Consider the following 21,170-nt stretch of genomic DNA (forward strand, 5'->3'; position numbering starts at 1 on the left):
AATAAACAGAGCTCGGGCAGGTTTGTACTTGATTTCTCAACACTGGATCACTTGTCAAAACTGCACCTCACATCTTAAGATACCAAATATTTGTATGACACAGCAACATAATTTATGAATGTGTACTACTAGGAATAAGCGTCGCTATTTTGCTAATCTCAGTTTAATTCTGAATGCTGTCTCAACTAACACAGCTGTCTTCTTCTGGAAGCTCAGAAGCAGGATATGGGCAATTCCCCTTGTCACAGGCCTCTGATCATTAAAACATGACAGTTCCATTTGGCTATCAGTGGGGTATAATCCATAATGGTGGTTTTTGCTCCATGGATTAGTCTAAGTAATGCTGTCATTCTCCAAAAAGATACGAGGGACAGGGAAAAGTGGTACCTAAAGCCTGGGTAATAATTAATAGTGAAGAACTATTGAGCTGAGGCCTCAGTGAACAAGATTTTTTAAAAAATAAGGGCCCTTAAAATGCAAATGATACAGGGTGAAATGTAATCATGTCAAATTAAAAGCCACCACGAACAATACAGCAATCACGTTAACATTTAACTTGATCCATGGAACCAACCAACTACTGCCCATTCTTGTATCTGCAGATTCTGGGCAAAGTGGTTGATTGGGCAGCCACGGATCAACTACAAGCATTCCTAGAAACATCAGTCTTTGACCCATTCTAGTTTGGTTTCTGAGCTGGCCATGGGGTGGAAACAACACTGGTTGCCCTCATGCATGACCTTCAGAGATAGCTGGATTGAGGCGGGTCAGTGTTGCTGGTGCTATTAGATCTTACAGCAGCGTTTGACACTCTCAGCAATGAGCTAGTTTGCCACATTGCCAACTTGGAGATATGCGGTCGCCTTACTATGGCTGATTTCTTTCCTCCATGGTTGGGGACAGAGGGTGGTTTGGGTTGGGAGCTTTAAATTTTGATTATGAATTTTTAAAACTAATTTGTAAACCTCCCCGAGCCTGCTTGTGGAGTGGTGTGGTCCACATATCTAATGATGGATGGATGGAAGTCTAACCCTGTGGAATGTAGTTCAGCCGTGTTGTAAATCATTGTCCTTCCCAAACTGATATTCACACAAGCTTAGGAGCGGGGTTCTGACTTGCCATATTTGATTGAAAGCTTTGCTAACTCCACACTGGCAGGATGTTTGGCCATCAAATTTATCAAAGATAAATCTCTTTTCAGCCTGACAAAAGCACCTTGGCTAAGATGTATGTGCACATAGCACGTTAAGTGAATTTGAAGTTCTTTAAATATGTAATCCCTCTTGATTTCAAGTATTTAATTGCGGAATATTTCCTATACAGACAATGTCAGTGGTGTTTGCATTGCATACAAAGACAAAAACTAAAAGACTAGCAATGATGCCTTTAGCTTTGACATATACTGCTTGACAGCTCCTTGCAATGGCTAGCTACATAACTTGGTGTTGGCTGCTTTCCAGGATGATAACCTTTTTGTGTGCTAAGAATCACTACAGATCAATCATTTCTCAAGAGCACTGGAGCCATAGTAACACCCACTTCACTGGCATTTATATGGGATCTTGCATTCTAACAGAATTATTCAATAATTTTCATGTTCATGAGTCTGACACATCTCCGTAACATTATTCATTTATTTCACTTTTTAAAGAAAAAGAAGTTAAATAATTCAGAACAAATCTAATGATAGCAATGTGTGTTTATGTGTAGAGTTGCTATCAAGTTGCAGTTGATTTATGGCAAGCCCAGTAATGGGCTTTCAAGGCAAGGAAGGAGCAGAGGTGGTTTGTCATTGCTTCCTCTGCAGTCTTCATTGGTGGCCTATCTTCTCAGCTTAGCTTCTGAGATTTTTGGGAGTAGAGCCTGAGGAGGATGAGCTCTGAGGAGGAGACAAATTTCAATGGGCTATATACAGTGGTCCCCAATCTTTTTATTACTGGGGACTGGTCAACCCTTGACAATTTTACTGAGGCCTGGGGGTGGTGGTAGTTTACTCCTCTCCTCTCGACCATTGCCCTAACACTCTCTGTTGCAAAGTCATCTGTTTCTTACTCATTTTGCTCACTTGTGGGTTCAATGTGCCTCACTATTTCTACAGCTGGGTTGAAGTGCGCTTTTTGCCTTTTGCCAAGGGACGTCACCACCGCTGCCTGAGCCCCTGCTCCACTTGCTTTCCCGCCAGTGCCCCTTACTTCCCACTGCCCGTTGGGGGGCGCTGCCAGCAGCAGCTGCGCAGTGCCACATCGAGGGGGAGCTCCAGCCATGGTGGCCGCCAGAGAGCACCAAAGGTAAGCTGGCAGCAGAGTGACAGGGCCGTCCCCGAGGCAGCGGTCAGGAAGGAGGACGAGGAGGAGCTGCAGCCCGGTACCAACTGATCAACGGACCGGTACCGGTCCACGGCCCAGGGGTTGGGAACCACTGGTCTATTATTCCACAGACTTCACCTTCAACAGTGACCATTTTCTCAAAGTGAACTGATCTCTGACACCTGGAGATCAGTTGTAATTCCAGGCCATCCCCAGCCATCACCTGGAGGTTGGCACCCCTATCTTTATATAAGACCAAATGCTGGTGATCCCGTCTTACAACAATCTGGGCAGTGTGTTAACTGGCCTACATAGTTATAAAATATTCAGACTTGCTCTTTTTATTGATGTTGATAAAATCTGGATCCTATAAAATAAATCTACTAGGTATCTGTAAAGAATGAAATAAGTCTTGAAATCTATATGGATTGTATGTGACTTCTATTTTTGCTTTTGGCTGCTTCTTAGAAAACCATCTGAATTTTTTTTTTTTGAAACCAGAAATAGCTTTTAGTAAAAATAAGTTATTCCTGTCCAGTTAAGAATGGAAATAGCTTCTAGAAAAGAGGAGATCTTTCTGGTTTTTGTAAAGAAAGATTTGGGTAACTTGGTTGTGTTACATGTTGGTGAAACTCCAAAACCTATACTCATCTGTTTAAGCAGAAACAGGAATGAAAGCCTCTCTCCTAAATATTTTAAAGACCTTGTTGAATAGCAGAAACACGTATTTGTTGGCATCAGATTATTTTGTGTTTGTCTGAATACAAAGTTATCTCAGTTTTATTATTTGTTCACCTCATGCATCCTACACCTGATTCTGCCTGACTTTTCTCCTCCAAGTTACATAAAATGTCTTATTTTGAAATTTCAAAAGCCTCTTGTATGCCATTTCAAAAACAGAATATAAGAAGGTGATTTCATCTCTTTCCTCAGTCCCCTGCGGCTGGGTGGGACAGCCATAGACAAACAAATATGAAGAGAAGAGAAGAGGCTGTTCAGAAAGAAAGAAGGGAAAACCCTGTGTTTGAGGGAAGGAGAGTACAAAATCATAATTGTTACATTATCCAAATAGCTTGGTGAAGAATATTGGAAATTAGAAAGTAATAAATATAATTAATATACTAGGCATTTGATTCAATCAACATGTTAATTAATGAGGATGGAAAATTTTCACCTCTCTTTTTAAAAGGCTGTTTTGGTTCAATGGTATAATAACTACTGAAAGACACTCTTTTGTTTGTCTGAAGCTCAACCCTTCAAAGATGGAGGTCATGTGGCTGGGCAAGAAAGCCCCAAGCAAGGAAGCGTGCCTACCCAACCTTGACAGAGTACGGCTATCAGTGACTCACTCTGCCAGGAACCTGGGGGTGATTCTTGATGCCTCCCTCTCTATGAAGGCTCCGATTACGATGGTAGCATGGCTGGCAGTTTACCACTTTCCCTAATCCAAACTACTAGTGCCTTACTTGGCCCCAGAACACCTAGCCACAGTGATCCGTGCAACAGTCATCTCTAGATTGGAATTCTGCAATTCGCTCTATGCTGGTCTGCCCTGATCCTTGATCCAGAAACTGAAACTGGTCCAGAATGCAGCTGCCAGGGTCCTCACAGCAGCACCTCGGAGGTCCCACATCCAGCCCATCCTCCAGCAGCTGTGCTGGCTTCCGGTTGAATTCCAGATCAGGCTTAAGGTTTTGGTTATCACCTTTAAGGCCATACACGGTCTGGTACCAGTGTTCCTAAGGGATTGCCTCTCTGCCTACACCCCTCAGAAAGCCTTATGCTCCACCTGGTGATCCCTGGCACCATGGAAGCCTGCTTGACCTCAACCAGGGCCAGAGCTTTGTCCATCCTGGCTCCCATCTGGTGGAATGAGCTCCCAGAGGAGGACAGGGCCCTGATGGAACTTCAACAGTTTTGTATGGCCTGCAAAAGGGAGCTCCTCTGCCAGGCATTTGGTTGAGGTCGACCAGTACCACCGCTTCCAATCGGCCCCCTTGAGCTTCTCTTCTACAACCATCACTGCAGATCCACCCACCCCACTGGGCCATCAGTAAGCATTGATTTATTGGTCTCCCCAATGTTCTATTGTTCATAATGTTATAGTTATTATTGTATTATTATAAACTGAGTTATTTGTATTATTCTTGTTTGGTGTAAACCACCCTGAGCCTTTGGAGAGGATGGTATATAAATATATAATAAATAATCTGGTGAGCTGGGTTTGATTCGGTGTTCCCCCACATGCAGCCAGCTGGGTGACCTTGGGCTCGCTACAGCACTGATAAAGCTGTTCTGACCGAGCAGTAATATCAGGGCTCTCTCAGCCTCACCTCCCTCACAGGGTGTCTGTTGTGGGGAGAGCCAAGCAAAGGCGATTGTAAGCCACTTTGAGACTCTTTCGGGTAAAGAAAAGCAGCATATAAGAACCAACTCTTCTTAAAATTCTGAATAAAAGTTTTTAATATATAAAATGTACTTTCAGGAGAATAGAAGATTTACAATGTCCCTTGCATGCCAGTGAACAACACTCATGCCACCATGCTTGAAGCCTTTACATTATTTCAGGAACACAACTCCACAAGTTGCAATGGAACCTCCTAGATCCACTCTGAAGATGGTTCTAATCCAGGTCACTGCTGACTTGGAATCTAGTACTATTCTTACCAATGTTAGGAATTGCCCTAATGAAGGAGCCCTTATGGATGTCAGTGTCCTTCCTCTTTGTAGACCAGGAGGTGGATATGATTTCCAGCTAGCAAAGAGGGCAAGGTGTACAGATTGAAGGCAAAAAGGTTTTTGCGAAGCAGCAAGGACTTGAAGAGGAAGCACTAGTAAGGTATCTGGAATCAGATATAAGAGTGACTTTCACGCTATTTGCTTAAAGGAATCTTAAAGTTGGTCTGCTTATAAGTAAAGCAAATGTTACAAAAACACTTCAAATTCCATTTCTCCCAGTATTTAGAACTGGGTTGTCTCACTGCTTGCCTGCGTGGGAAGAGTGCAGCCATGGAAACTATCTCCTCTACACATTTCTTTCCTTATACATCTCTCTGGAACTCTTGCGTGTAAGCCTTTACATTTACTCAGTATACTTTTGCAGAAAAGCGTCCAGGAAAAATGAAGAGGTATGCAATGTTTGAGCAATGGTAATTAATCTAAAGAACATACCTTTCAGAAAATGAGAACAAGTGCTCAACATAATCATCTTTGAGTGCAGATTACTATTTTAAGATGCTTTCCCACCCCAGTTCAGCCCCTAAGGTGGCAAGTAATAAAAACATTAGAACATTAAACACACCTATCAATATATATAAACAGAATACATCAACAACTAAACACACACACACACACAAATCTTCATGTGCTGGCAAAAGACAATGTTAGAAGGCAACAGACAAACTTCCCATGAGAGGAAATTCCATAATTTTAGTGCCATGACCAAGATAGCCCTTCACCAGGCTCCCCCCATCTAGCCTCAGATTGTGTTGGTACTTGAAATAGGGTCTCCAGAGATTACTGTTGTGGTTAGGTTTTTTAAAAGAATTATTCCCCATTTTTCACTACTTAAAGGAATCTCAAAGCAGCTTGCAATCATAGAATCATAGAGTTGGAAGGGGCCATACAGGCCATCTAGTCCAACCCCCTGCTCAACGCAGGATCAGCCAAAATCATCCTAAAGCATCCTAGAAAAGTGTGTATCCAACCTTTGCTTGAAGACTGCCAGTGAGGGGGAGCTCACCACCTCCTTAGGCAGCCTATTCCACTGCTGAACTACTCTGACTGTGAAAAGTACTTGTAGTTTAAACCCATTACTGCGTGTCCTTTCCTCTGCAGCCAACAGGAACAGCATCCTGCCCTCCTCCAAATGGCAACCTTTACTTAAAGAGGGCTATCATGTCCCCTCTCAACCTCCTTTTCTCCAGGCTGAACATTCCCAAGTCCCTCAACCTATCTTCATAGGGCTTGGTCCCTTGGCCCCAGATCATCCTCGCCACTCTCCTCTGTACTCTTTCAATTATCTACGTCCTTCTTGAAGTGAGGCCTCCAGAACGGCACACAGTACTCCAGGTGTGGTCTGACCAATGGGACTATGACATCTTGTGATTTTGATGTGATGCTCCTGTTGATACAGCCCAAAATGGTATTTGCCTTTTTTACCGCTGTATCACACTGCCTGCTCATGTTTAGCTTACAATCCACAAGTACTCCAAGGTCTCATTCACACACAGTGTTACCTAGAAGTGTATCCCCCATCCAGTAGGCATGCTTTTCATTTTTCTGACCCAGATGCAGAACTTTACACTTATCTTTATTAAGTTGCATCTTGTTCTCATTTGCCCATTTTTCCATTGTGTTCAGATCTCGTTGAACTCTGTCTCTATCTTCTGGAGTATTTGCCAGTCCTCCTAATTTGGTGTCATCTGCAGACTTGATGAATAGTCCCTCCACCCCCTCATCTAGATCATTAATAAATATGTTAAAAAGTACCGGGCCGAGCACCAAGCCCTGAGGTACCCCGCTACTCACCTCTCTCCAGTCTGAAGAAACACCATTCCCTTCCAATCACCTTCCTTTCCTCTCCCTAGAACAGACATTCTGACAGAACTGTTCTGTGAGAACAGCTCTAACAGGATTGTGACTAGCTCAAGGTTACCCAGCTGGCTGTATGTAGAGGCGCAGCCAGTTGGGTAGGTTCACACATGAATAGGCAGTCCCATAGTGTGCTGGCTCCAAACCATATTGGGCTTTAAAGGTCTTATACCAGCACCTTGAATGGGGCCTGGGCAGCCAGTATAGGTAGAACAAGACTGGAGTAATATAGTCCCTGAAATCTGTTCCAGCCACAACATTCTGCACCAGTTGGAGCTTCCAGATACTCTTTAAGGTCCTCAGAGTACATTACAGTAGTCTAATCTAGATATTAGCATGCATTAATCCCTGTGACAAGACCTTTTTTGCCCAGGAAGGCTGCATCTGGTAAAAGGTGCTCTTTGCCATTTCTGACACCTACTTTCCCAGCAAGAGGCTGGGTTCTAAGCAGCATCCCCAAGCTACAAACCTGCTCCTTTAGGGGGAATACAAACCTACATAGAATGGAGATACCTCAATGGCTGGGTCAATCCTTCCTTCCACCAGAAGTGCTTCCATTTTGCCTGGATGAAGTTGCAACTTATTAGCCCTCATCCATCTCAAAATGGCCTTCAGGCAGCAGTTCATAGTGTCCACAACAATGCAGGGTCTTGCTGCAAGCAAGAGATACTTCTAAATGTTTCCTCTCGAATTCTAACTTTCAGTAAACATTCCCCATTGTGGTACATATTTCCTTTATGGAACCTGCAACTTTCCAGAGCAACTAGTTTCCTAGAGGCATTTATACCTGACCCCTCAAGTGCTTACAGGTTGTCCTGAAACAGCATATCACACAAAAATCATTTTTATCTTTTCAAAGAGAGAATCTGATGCAGGTGAAAAAGGCCAGGTTTAAAAAAAAGTTAACCCACAACATATGGAAGCAAACCTCAGGTGGGGGGTGATGTAATCTCCCAAACTCACTCTCTCCTAAGCTCAGAAGATACTGGCAGTTTCTAGACACTTCAACAAGTCAGAAGGGAAACAATCTGCATATGTCAGAGCTTAAATATTACTTATTGACTAACATCATTTTATCTAACTCTTCAGAACAAAAAGAAGAACAATGAAACTGGTCAAAACCAACTCAAACCAGAACATTTTAGTTTAAAATGATCAGTAGGATATCTGGAATATATTGACAGAAGTAGCAATATCATTTATGTAGAAAGAGAGAGAGAATGTGCACAATCATCAGCCCTTGATAGAGTTTCATAACTCAACCTTACCTGTTCCTAAAAAGTTATTGTAAGTGTAAAATGTGGTGCATTTCTTCAGCAGGTTTGTCAATGAAAACCACCTCAGCTACAGGCAAAAAAAGGCCTACAAGATTCAGTCAGCCTAGCATTTGAGAGACCTCAGTTCAAATTCCCATTTGGTCAGCATCTCACAGATTCCTTCCAGGTTGCAGTCATGATCTGGTTTATCCTCAGATTCAGGACATCTCTAATTATTGGGCAATCAGGGTGGTTGTTCCACACTGTCTGGTTTTATGTGGAATTTTCCATCTCTTCGTTTTCAAACAATCCATTTTTTCCTCCCATGCATGCACTGTTGTCCTGTAGCACCACACCAGGTTTATGTGTGTAGTCCCTGCCCCACAAAGCCCACCTGTGAATCATACCAGGTATATGTGTCTGGCCTGTGATTGGTTGGCTGCCTTCCCATGTTTGAGTGGTTATTTTCACTGCCTGTGCAGTCTTTCACTACATACCTTAATCCATTTACCTGAATTCCAGCAGGTAAAGATCTCACAACCATGGCGACTCGTGGGAATCAAACGATGTTCCTTTGGAAGCTGTACACAGAGATCCTTCAAAGCACGCTGAGCACATTTTTCTAGATTAGTGTGCACAGTAGGGAAAGAAGAGAAAGTTTGTGCAAACTAATTTTGCCTAGGAGTGTATTGAGGAGGGATGGTTAATCCTGAAAGATGTATAGGACCAATGCCATTCCCTTGCGGAGGTCATCAGCTGTTGTCATTGTTGGGTTATTCCATGCAGTATGGACTGCTGGGAGCAGTTTGTTTTACTGGTGCTGGTGGACAGAAAATTTTCACATGGTGCGCTGTTTGAGATTGTAGGTTTCTTCAGTTTGCACCTTCAGCACAACAGAACCAAATGGGGAAACCCATCCCAGTGAAAAAAGTAGGTGGCAATAGCAATCTGGTGGCTAAGAACTGTTAATGTGAAGGGCAAGAACAGTTTGGAGTTGCGCTATCCTATGTGGGAGAAATGGTCTTGGAGGTGTGCTTTGCACTACAGTTGGACGTATTCTGGAATATGGTGTGTCTAGGACAAGAGGCTGGAAAAGTGAGTTTTTAATAATTTTTGGACAGCTAGAGTCTTGGGGTTGAGTTTCACACCCCAAAATAACCAGCAAATGCTTGATATTTAAGGGGTTCAAAGTCAATGAAAATGTAACCTGGGGTGGGGGTGGAATATTCTATTGTTCTATTCACTGTTTCTCTTTTCTTTTTCATTTATTTCCACAAATCATGGACAGTTTTGCAAAGCTAGGATTTCAAGATTGCACTGGTGAATTAGATGGCACTCATATTCAAATTCAAGCACTCACTGGCAGACAAGAACAATGTTCAAACTGCAAAAAATATTGCTTCAGGAGACAGTAGACCATGCTGGTTGATTTATTAATGCAGTGGATAGATGGAGTGGAAAAATAATGATGCATAATGTTTTGGGGTACTAGGGGCTATGCATCTCAATAGATGCTGGCACTATTATTCCAGGAAAACCCTCACTACCTTTGGTGGCATGCAAGTTGCAGCACTAATTATTGCTGATACTGCATACCCAATCAGATACTGGTTGATTAGGTCATATGGATGATACATAGACAGATGATAGAGAACTTCTGACCATCCACTGTGCAGGGCATGGAATGTTGATAAGTGTTCCTTTAGATCAGTCTTTCTTAACTTTTTTTACCATTGAAATACCCCTGAAACATTCTTCAGGCTTCATGAAACCACAGAAGTGATATCAGCAGGCCACACCTCCCTGGAAGTTACATCTCCAGAAGTGACATCACCCAGACACTCCCACTAGGTATGACATCACACTCCATAGCTTCCTATCTTCCAATGCTAGAAATGGCTCAATGGCCTACTCTACTTGGCTGGGAACAGGGCTGGGACAGGCATCCACCACTCCCCACTAACACCCCCAAGGTAGTTAAGTTAAAATGAAAGTACTTACCTCTTTGAGCTCAAAGTGCGATGAACCTTGGTCATCAAGGATTTTTATGACTGGGGCCCCTCCTCTTTCCACCCACTCCAGACTCATCATTGGCTATTTTGGAAGGGATGAGTGGGACGACACAACCACACATGGATATATCACCGACATTTTTTTTAAATTAAAAGTATTAAAAATTAAAAAATATATAAAAGATTAATTTCCACCCAATTGGCAAAACGCTTCAGGGGCTGTTGGAAAACCCTAGGGTTTCACAGACCCCCTGTTGAGAAAGTCTGTTTTGGATGTTTGAAGGCATGCTGGAGATGTCTCCACATTTGACTTGAAATTGCAGAGCAGAATGTCATTAGCATAGTTACTGTCTTACTGTCTCCACAGCATATGTGAGGAGAAGGGACGCACCATTCTGGGTGAATGCAGTGCTCCAGAGCTCTTTCTTCATGCCCCCACATAAGAATATATGCAGGGTGACAATCACCATAAAGCTGAAGGGGAGCATGTGAAAGATTTCCTCATGCGTCACCATCAGAACTGATGGGGCTCTGGGTGGGGAGGGAATTATTTCTAATATTATTAAGCCCTGCTTTTTGGTTGCTCTGCTTGCTTTGGAGTGTTAACTTCATCTTTTGGTGGTATTTTACCATTACATTAATAAATGACTACTTTATCTGCATTAATACTTTTAGTTTGGCCTTATTTTTACTCTGCAAAATTGGTTGAAGTGGGGTGGTGGGAATGGGGGGGAAGGGAATTCTGCTTCAGATATCAATACATCTTGCTTACTGATGAGTCATTTATAGTGCACTTTTGAATACACTGCTTACTACTGAGCTGGCCAATAGCTAGTTTGTTTCTGTGGTTGTGCTGTAATGTTCCACCTAAAGGATTCAATTCAGTGGTTTAATGCTCTAGTGACTACACAGGCCACCAACTGGTGGAGTATCTTCTGGAAAAACCATGAGCTGGAAGCCATGATGGAGGTGGGACACGGAGCTCATGTGATGTGGAGCACTCACCTGATAACCTGTCCCTCTTCTGATGGTTGTCCATTACCCTTGGGGTACAAAGCTTCCACCAAAGTTCAAAAGGGCTAAGGCAGCATTTATTGATATCCTGCATTTATTGATATCAGGGAGAGAGTGGCTTCCCCACCATACATTCATGACTGCTGTCTTCTAATGGAGACTTTGAGAACAAAAACACTCTCTTAGGTGGACTGTCAGCATATTGGCAAGAACTTAAGCCATCATCCCACAGCTTCAAGTTCCTCATGCTCCCTGCTTGACTGTGCCATCATGCCCTTTGCAGCCGTTCATCAACACACCTTCTTTTAGTCAGAACACTGGCTAGTCAAGCAGTGGGGGGAAGCTGGGCAGCATCCACCTCATCAGCACCTGTGGAACTGTAACTGCAGTAACAATTATGTTTTTGTGGGATTCTCCTTCCTGTGCACCTCCCTTGTGTGTGGATGACAAACACAACAGTGTTTTCAACTTTCGGTCTCACTCAATATGGATGTTGTATGAATGCACCGAAAATCATCCCTGAAAAAAAGTTAAGAAAATAATTCTTTGAACTCCCCCCTCATTCCCCTGTGGGTCATTATTTGGAGCTCTCTGAGGAATGTGGCTCTCACAGCCCCTCCCTAATGGGAGGATGTCAGGTTTTTCCATCAGGAGAAAGGACAATGCCTCCCCAGTATTCTTTGGCACCAGGATAAGTACCCCATGCCACTGCCAAAAGAGAATCAGAGGTTTGGTAACTTCCCCTGAAACTGGAACTTCCCAGTCAACACCCAATGATCCTTCTTCTTTCTGGATAATTCTCCTTTAAAAGGCCTCATACAGACACATCACCTCACCCCATTTCTGAATGTGTTATTTCCCCCTCCTCCAATGAATCTGAATCTATGATGCCTTGGTTTTGTTTAATTATATTTTGTATCTTGATTTAATCTGCTTTTCCCTCTCAGTTTGCAGTCATTGTTTGTGGTCTGGGAATGACTGAAGGAGAAGTAAATGTAGAGTACTGTTATGAGCTGGAAGACAGTCCCACCGAACATTTTCTTGCCCTCTTCAGTGTAGATACTTAGAACTTTGTAACTTTGAAGCCCCAGCCATTGAGAACCACACACACATCCTACAGTATGGAAATATTATTCAGACCATGGGGAAAATGCTGGAGGGCACAATACCAGCAACATACCTGCATTTCCAGAAGTGGATCCCAGTAAGTCATTACTGTTAATGGTGACTAGATTGTGCATGAAGAATTCCTCAGTTCCTTCTTGTAATTCAAAGGCAGAGCATCTGGTTCCTCTGGAAATGGAAACTGTAAGCTTCAAGCTGCTTTCTTCGGTTTACTGCTGGTATCACCCCATATAATATGAAGCCACCCAATTAAAGGGCAGCTTGCAGAAGCATCGCTGGATCAGCTGTTGTGGACAATAATCCTCTCATATTCAAGGCCCAATGTCATTGTTTTGGTGTGGCACTCTAGTGCCAGCTGGCTGTGGCCTGGGATGGCATTTGCTTGACAACATGCTCAAAGCAATCAATGTTCTGATGGGTGGTGAGGAGTGCTTCCTGCACCCTCTCTTGACCACGGATCAAAAGAAAGTCCATGGTCTCCCATTCTCCCAAGAAATCTTGTATACTCCCATTGCCTTGCTTTTCTTTTTCAATGCCATGTTGTTTGGGATTGTAGTACACACTGCACACAGAATTAAACAATGATGCCCAGGCTCAAATGCACCATTAGGCAGGAAGACAACTGGTTGCTTGTTTCAGGTCTTCTGATTGGCCATGACGATCTGTTCAGCAAATGTGCGGCCTACCACTAGACCGCTGTAAGACTGCCATATAATTTTTTTAGTGCTGCACGAAAAAAGTGGACGATTCCAAAATTGTGACAAAGGAGAGACAGAATCTATCCAGTGGCTTAATTAAGCATAAGAAGATAAAAAGTTTCTTATGTTATTTATTTAGACTTTGACTCTGCCAAAACTAGAGTGACTCTGTCACCTTAGTTATCTATTTTCTTCTTTCCTGAAGAACCAACCTAAAACTGCTTTTGCAACCAGAGATGGAGGGTCTTAGTGTTTGGTCTTAGGAAAATCCCAGCTATGTTCAAAAGGCTGGTGGGTAAACTGTTAATAGAGTTAAAAGTTTTAATCTTGTCTGTATTAATGACACTGTGCACATAAGAAGGAAGGAGGCTGTCATTACAGATGCACTGAAGAGTGGAGATTTTTAAAACAGGTTGTTGATGTATGTCGAATGTTGTATAACTATATGTAAAAGTATAAACTTTTAAATTAAAAAATGTTTTAAAATATTTCTTGTGGTTATTATACAGAAGATAAGGAGTTACTATACCTCTTTGTAATTCTCACTGACTTGGTCTAAACTGAGGGAATATATCAGGTTCTTTCCTCCCACAAAGAGTCGATCTTGATACTCATCCAGAAGCATTACGTGAAGACCAAGGTTTCCAGATGGACTATGAAAGACTGATGTTCTGTTCAAGTCCCAGAGCTCTGAAATACAACCAGAGTGTTCATATAAATACTAAAGAGTGTAGCTTCATGTTGTGATTTCATAACCTCCTGGGAAATTAAGCAACTGGCTCTAGGATGTTAAACTGTTCCCTAGTCTCTTAACTTCATAGAAAACCTAGGGATCATCTCAAAATTGCTCAGCTTTCTAGAAGGCTTCGTGTAGACCTTTTCAATTTACTTTTTCTGCTTGTGGAGGCAAAACAAAAAAGAATACATATGTTCTTTTGCAAAAAGAAATATGCCTTTGAGGTAGGGAGAACAAAGGAGGAAACATTTAATCAATGTAAAGTTCTTGGTCAATGTTTTCCAGAATTATAAACCCGTCATGACTTGGTGTATAAACGTCTAATACCACATGAGATATTCATATAATTTTAAAAAAGGAAACATGATTTCATCATTAGGGATTTACCTTCAAACACTGGGAAAGCGGGATTGATAGAGTTGTTAGACTATGGGTCAAGACCTGCCTTCCTGAGCTTCTTGGAGGAAAAGTGTGAGAGACGTGAGACACATGGGACATGTGTAGGCTGATCAGTGCTGTGTACCGCTTCAGGGCTCCCAAACACATGGAGACAGTTAGAATCACAGAATCATTGAATAATAGAGTTGGAAGGGAACTCATGGGTCATCTAGTCCAACCCCATGCACTATGCAGGACACTCACATCCCAATCGCTCATCTACTGTAACCTGCCACCCACTTTAGCCTTCACAGAATCAGCCTCTCTTTCAGATGGCTATCCAGCCTCTGTTTAAAAATTTTCAAAGATGGAGAAGAAGAAGAAGAAGAAGAAGAGTTGGTTCTTATATGCCGCTTTTCCCTACCCGAAGGAGGCTCAAAGCGGCTTACAGTCGCCTTCCCATTCCTCTTCCCACAACAGACACCCTGTGAGGTGGGTGAGGCTGAGAGAGCTCTGATATCACAGCCCGGTCAGAACAGTTTTATCAGTGCCATGGCGAGCCCAAGGTCACCCAGATGGCTGCATGTGGGGGAGTGCAGAATCGAACCCGGCATGCCAGATTAGAAGTCCGCACTCCTAACCACTACACCAAACTGGCTCTCACCCACCACCTCCCGAGGAAGCCTATTCCACTGAGAAATCGTTCTGTCAGGAACTTCTTCCGGATGTTGAGACGGAATTTCTTTTGAATTAATTTCATCCCATTGGTTCTGGTCCATCCCTCTGGGGCAAGAGAGAACAAATTTATGAGAGCTATGTGAGGACAGTCCCAATGACAAAGGGATAGGCTTGCCAACCTCCAGGTGGGGCCTGGAGATTGGGATTTCAACTGAATTCTAGTTTATGGAGGATTCTCCTGGGAAAAAATGGCTGCACTATAAGGTGGACTCTATAGGCATTAACCCCCACTGTGGTTTCTCCCCTCCTCCGCCAAACTCTACCCTCTCCTGGCTTTACCACAAATCTCCAGGAATTTCTTAACCCAGATTTGGTAACCCTACAAGGGGAGTAGGCCTAATTAAGTCTACTCAAAAGTAAGTCTCATTTTTATTTGATAGTGTTTACTCTCACATGAGCCCTTTTTATCCTCACAAGCAGAGCATGCAGGAAGAATCTGTGGCTGCCCTTCATTTTCTCTCCACCTTAAATTGGTCTGTGGAGATGATGTTATCTCTGTCACAAAAAGGATGTGCAGTGATTCACAGTGCTAATAAATTCACCATTTATGTGAATGGAAGGTTGCCCAAACAGTCCAACGTAGCTCCCTCTGATTTTATAAGAGGAAATTTCACAAAAATTGGGAAATATAAAAGACTTTTTTGGCATCAAGTCAGAGCTGATTTATGGCTACCCAAAGGATTTTCTAGAAGTGTTTTGCCATTGCTTGCCTCTGTGTCATGAACCAGGATTTTCTTGGTCATTTTTCATCCAAATATTGACCAGGGCTGATACTGAGGGCATTTCTGCACATCAGTAAAATAGTGTTTTGCGAGCTGAACAGCAAAGCATTAAATGTTATCTCGCTTCCCAGCCATTCCTCAGCTTTTCTACAATCTCGCCTTGTCTGCCACCGCTTTGCGTTCCTTACCCTTCATATGTGCTGCTGGAAATGGTGGAAGAGAGTCATGCACCTTATACATGACTCTCTTCTGCTTGTCAATCAATCCAGGCAGCCAATCCCCTTCCTCCATATTCTATATTTTTAAATGTCCCCTATACTGTATTCTGGATACTTTTTTGATAAAGCTTTGAGTAACTCAATTTCTTAAATTAGATCTGAGGCTTAGTAAAAAGCTTTTTAGAATCTTTAATCCCACCCCTCCCCCCCAAGCATATGGCATATTGCAGCAAAACCAAACAGAAGTGGGACCTTCAAGACTAGCAACATTTATTCCAGCATGAGTATTCATGAGTCAGAGTTCACTTCCTCAGCTGCTATAAAGAAGAAATCATAGTCCACATTTTACAGGGAAAATTGCCAAAGAGGAGGAATAAATATGTAGAATATGATTTCCTCTTCACAGCATCTAAGGAAATTAACTCTGAGTCACAAAAGTTTATGCAGGAATAAATTTTGTTAGTCTTTAAGGTGCCATTGGACTTTCTTATTGTTTCAATGTTTCTTTCATAATTTTCAATGTTCTTTTAATGTTTCTTTCAATTTTTTTGTATGGAATTGTATGTTTAAGTAGGAGTGATGCGTTCTAAAAGCTCTCAAAACACAACTGGATACAGATTGTACTGGATGACTGTCCAGTTGGTGTAGTGGTTAAGAGCAGCGGCTTGTAATCTGGTGAGATAGGTTTGATTCCCTGCTTCTCCACATGCAGCCAGCTGGGTGACCTTGGACTCGTCGCCAGCCCTGATAGTATTGTTCTGACCGGACAGTCCTGTCAGAAGCTCTCTCGGTCTTCCCTACCTCATAGGTTTCTCACAGTTTGTGATATTACAGAACGTACCCCTTATCTTCAAAGTGAAAATACATTCTATAACTTAGCACCTAGAGGCAAGAAGAGCAGACATAACACACAAAACGAGGTAAGAAGCCAGATGGCCATAGAGGCAGGAGAGTACTTGAGAAAACGGGAGGGGGGAAATCAGAGGAGTAGAATGGACCAACTGCCTGAGGTGTATCTTGGGACTTCGGTCAAACTGATATAGAGGCAAACATGACATCCTTTCCTTGTGTTCCAAGGATATTTATTAGAACTGGATTGTGGGCCTCCTTTCAGTCACTGTCTCCATACAGACAAAACAAAAGACAGAACTTGGTGGAAGAAAAGGTATATTTAAATTTTAGAATCAGCTGGAGAGAAAAGGGTTGAGAATGTGTCTTGTGAGAAATTACTTATCCCCTTGATTCTAGCTTCTTACCCTGAGATTTAATTTGGAAAACCTCAGAAAGAAATCTGAGCACTTTTGCTCATTCCTGGCATGTCGGAAGCTGAGAAGGGTTGGCTCTGTTTAGTACTTGGGTGGGGGACCACCAAGTAATGCCAGGATTGCTATGCAGAGGCAGGCAAAGGCAAGCCACCTCTGAATGTCTCTTGCGTTGAAAACCCTACATGGTCACTATAAGCTGGCTGTGACTTGATGGAATTTTTTTTAATGATGGGATATTTCAAACATACACAAATGTTTAAGCAAAACAACTCAAGGCTAAAGCTATTTACAAGCTATTTCCCATGGACACATGGCCCAGGCCTGACATATGCCGTGTTGAAGCCTGGGGCAAAAGAGGCTTTCCAAAGGCCAACTGAGGGCCTGAGTCACGCCAGGCTTGAGACTGCCCTGGACCAGGCCTGATGTCAGGGAGCAGGAATTAGGTCCATGACTGGACAAGTGCTGAGCCGAGCTACATTCCTCGTGCAGAAACGGTCCTGGTGAACAGAGTGGTGAGGACAGCAACATGAGTGCAGTCAGTAAGAGCAGTGATAAGAGGGATGGATGACAAGCAAAAAAGCATGGAGATGAATGAGCAGGCAAGGAGAACAGCATGCATGGTGATGGATGTCCAGATAGAGATGTGAGGAGGGAGACAGACTGAGCAGTAGGGAGGGGCAGAGCAGTAGGGAGGGGTGGCCAAGCAATGTGGGGTGGTGGTAGTTAAGAGGGCAGTGGGAGTGAAAGTGGAAGATGGGGATCAGTGTTGGGCTAAACTGGGGGAGAAGTATGGTATAGAAGGAAAACAATAGGAGGAGGTGTTGGGAAGAATAGTGGCTGGATTGGGTGTCAGAAATTAAGACGACAGTGACAGGTTATCCCCATTAGTTTTTCATGGATCCCAACTTGAATTTTGCTAACTGTATAATATGCAAAGACTGTGTAATAATTAACAGCTGATCTAAATGGCTTCTCATATCTTTACCAGTTTAGTAAAGGATTGTCAAACTGATTTTTTGCACTTCTTAAATCTGGAAATATTTGTCAAGAAGTTGGCAGACTAGTAAGAAGTTTAATTTGCCTGTGTTTTTTGACATTTGCTGAAGTGAATAGAAAAACATTTTCTTCTTTTTCAAAAAGTAATTGGGTAGTAAGTAAAAAAAGAATAAGCCAAAGGGGTGGAGGTGCAAAAGAGCAGCAGAGAGGAGATGGTTGAAGCATGTGTTTCTCCTTTCCTGACTTTTTATGGCCATGGTAAGTCCTGCCATTCCCAAGAGGGGACAGGAGTAGGGTCTATATAGGATGGAAACTTGGTACCTGCTCTGACTATTAGCAATGCAATGTGCTCCCCACAGATAGCACAAGGATAACCCTATTTTTAAACTATTTTTTTTATGAGTGAATCAAAGTTAAGAATTCTCAGAAGCTAAACAACTCTCATAATTTAAAGAAGGCCTACTAGATAAAAGTTGATAATTTATAAAATGGGGTCTAGGTGGGGTTTTTCCTCCCCGCTCTCCCCTTTCTTTTTGACATTATTTAAACAATTGATAACAGGTATAAAATAATGAAATGAGGGTTTTTTTCAAAATCTTCACACTAAATGTCAAAGGTTTAAGCTCTCCTAGATTTATATCCCACCACTCTCCGAGGACTTGTGGCGGGTTACAAGATAAAATCCATACCCCCCCCCCCAACAGAAACAGCAAGATTGGTGACAAGAATTCCTCCCTAACCCACAGCAGCCACCCTGGAGGTGGGATGCACAGATATTAATGCAGGACCTGATCCTGCGGAGGGGCCCAGTTGATCTTAATCCTGGGCTCCACCAAAAATCTGGTGGAAGAGCTCTATCTTATAGGCTCCGTGGAACTGTGATAGCTCCGATAGTGCCCTTAGCTCTTCCAGAAGCTCATTCCAAGCAGGTGAGGGCCAGGACCAAAAGGACCTTGGCTCGGGTTAAGACCATGTTTAATTTGAGAGATATACATTAAGAAAAGTGATGAGAATTATTTGGATGTGATGGGTCTAAAAAGCAGGATGTAGCTGTCATTATTTGCAACTCTTGTATAGACGTGACAGATTCAATTATAGATAAGGATGGCATATATATTTTGCTAAAGTGTTCTGTATTTGGAGAGATTTATACATTAGTTTGTATTTACACTCCTCTTTTGTCTCACTTCATCAATTATGGGAAGTGTTAATGATGATATTACTATAATCTCTATCTCATACACAGACTGTGTACCAGGAGAGGAATGGGAAGGCGACTGTAAGCCGCTTTGAGCCTCCTTTGGTTAGGGAAAAGCAGCATATAAGAACCAACTCTTCTTCTTCTTCTTCTTCTTCAGTTATTATGTAAGAAGCGGCTTGAAGTCATCCAAATTATTGGAAGTTGAGAAACTGTCTTCCGAAATTAGATGTTCAGAATTAATTCAATCAAGTATAGAATTTTTCCTATTCAAAGTCACCAGAGAAATAACTTGGCCAGTGAAATGGGACACATTCAAATTTTATATCAGGAGGATATTTATAAATAACATAAACAGAAAATCAAAAAGTCAAGAACTAAGATTAATTAGAGAGATTCAATCTCAACTGATTCATAAATCAACAAATTAACAAGTCATGAAGCGGTCAAAATTTATCACAGACTTTAACTCATGAACCAGTTTGTGCCCATCCCTAGAAAATGTCATTTGGTTCTTCAGGACAAGCCTTCTGGGCACTCTGAGTAATACTGAACCTTTGTTTACATGTCACGGTGAACACATATGCAACCTGAATGCATGTGTTTATGCAAGTTTGCAAGAGACAATCAATGTACATTCACATTACAAATGAAAACAGGGTTAGGACCTATATAAATGTGGGGTTTAACATGAGAATTATGGAGCTCATGTATAAAGTAGAATCAAGTGTACAGTGCACAGACTGTGTGCTTGTTTACTGTAACTTTTGAACACAACTTCAGAGAAATCTCAAAGAGCCTCCCAGTGTAATCCTGTGCAGAGTTATTCCAGTCCAATCTGGTAAAATGAAAGGGTTAAAATGGAAGTAACTTTCAATAAGATTGCACTGTCAGTCTAACCAAGCCTGAACCATTACACACGGGACACAGAGGCTGAGATTAAGACAGCTGAAAAGAATTAGATCCCTTGCCTCCACCAGCCAGATGATAGTGTTGGAAACAGAGCCCAGCTGCATTCAGAGGAGATTCTCCTGTGAATCTATCTTGGATCCCTCCATACACACACAAGGGGGACATGAGTAAAAGATGAGAGTTCAGAAACGAATCACACCCAGCTGTGATAAATTAACCCCTTCCACAGAAAGAGATATAGAGACTTAGAGCGCCCAGAAAGCTTGTCCTGAAAAACCAAAAAAAAAAAATGGTGCCGAATTTTGGCTGCTTCAAGATTTGTTAAGTCAAATGTGTGGGGAGGGCAGTATATAATATAATAAATAAGTAATGTTTACTGACGTTCCACAAACATTCAAGCCATTTGTGGAGACTTGTGGTGGTTGTGAACAGACACATTTCCAGACAGACTGTCTTTGTTCAATCTAAATGTTTATTAATCTTCAAAGCAACAGGGGTGGAACTTGGAGGGGATGTAGAGGAGAATCAGCCAGAGTTTGGTATCTCTGGCTTCCACAGGATCTGTTCTACTGGGCCATGAACCTGACAAACAAAACCGGTTCATTTGACTGCTAAAAATTCATGACTTGTGGTTTGTGAACCAAGCACACCACAAACCAGGAACCAAACTGTATTTTCCCAGTTCATGTCCATGCTAAATATTTTTGAAGATCCTCATTTTCCCTACTGCTGGACATTTGCTGTCATTTGAAACAAAGAACATGTTAACTAATGAATAAGCACTACTACCTAATATTGATCATTATATTATCAACACTATATTATTAACAATGTTTAATGGCAGAGGTTTTATAATTCCTCTTTATATAAGATGAAATATTTTTCCACCATGGAATTCCCCCCCTCCAAAGGAAAGCAGGGCAGTTTAAAAGTATGCCATGCTGTAGAGCATGCCACAAATCAGAGATATCAAAGTAATTGTAATAGATAAAGACAAGACAAC

General features: G+C 42.2%; 1 protein-coding gene across 4 annotated transcripts in view; it reads right to left on the reverse strand.

Moving 5' to 3' along the window:
- The window catches only part of SEMA3E (semaphorin 3E), a 136,702-nt gene that overhangs the window by 58,357 nt on the left and 57,175 nt on the right, over positions 1–21,170 (reverse strand). For 2 of the 4 annotated variants that reach the window (XM_077337856.1, XM_077337857.1), the window contains exon 2: positions 13,534–13,694. The exons of 1 other annotated variant lie outside the window; for it this stretch is intronic. In XM_077337856.1, the coding sequence (XP_077193971.1) occupies positions 13,534–13,694 (161 nt within the window). Of the gene's footprint in view, positions 1–12,361; positions 13,492–13,533; positions 13,695–21,170 lie in introns of those variants that run through there. One more of the 4 variants, XM_077337858.1, reaches the window with a different exon arrangement.

This window comes from Paroedura picta, chromosome 5 (assembly GCF_049243985.1).
Source record: "Paroedura picta isolate Pp20150507F chromosome 5, Ppicta_v3.0, whole genome shotgun sequence".
NCBI lineage: Eukaryota > Metazoa > Chordata > Lepidosauria > Squamata > Gekkonidae > Paroedura > Paroedura picta.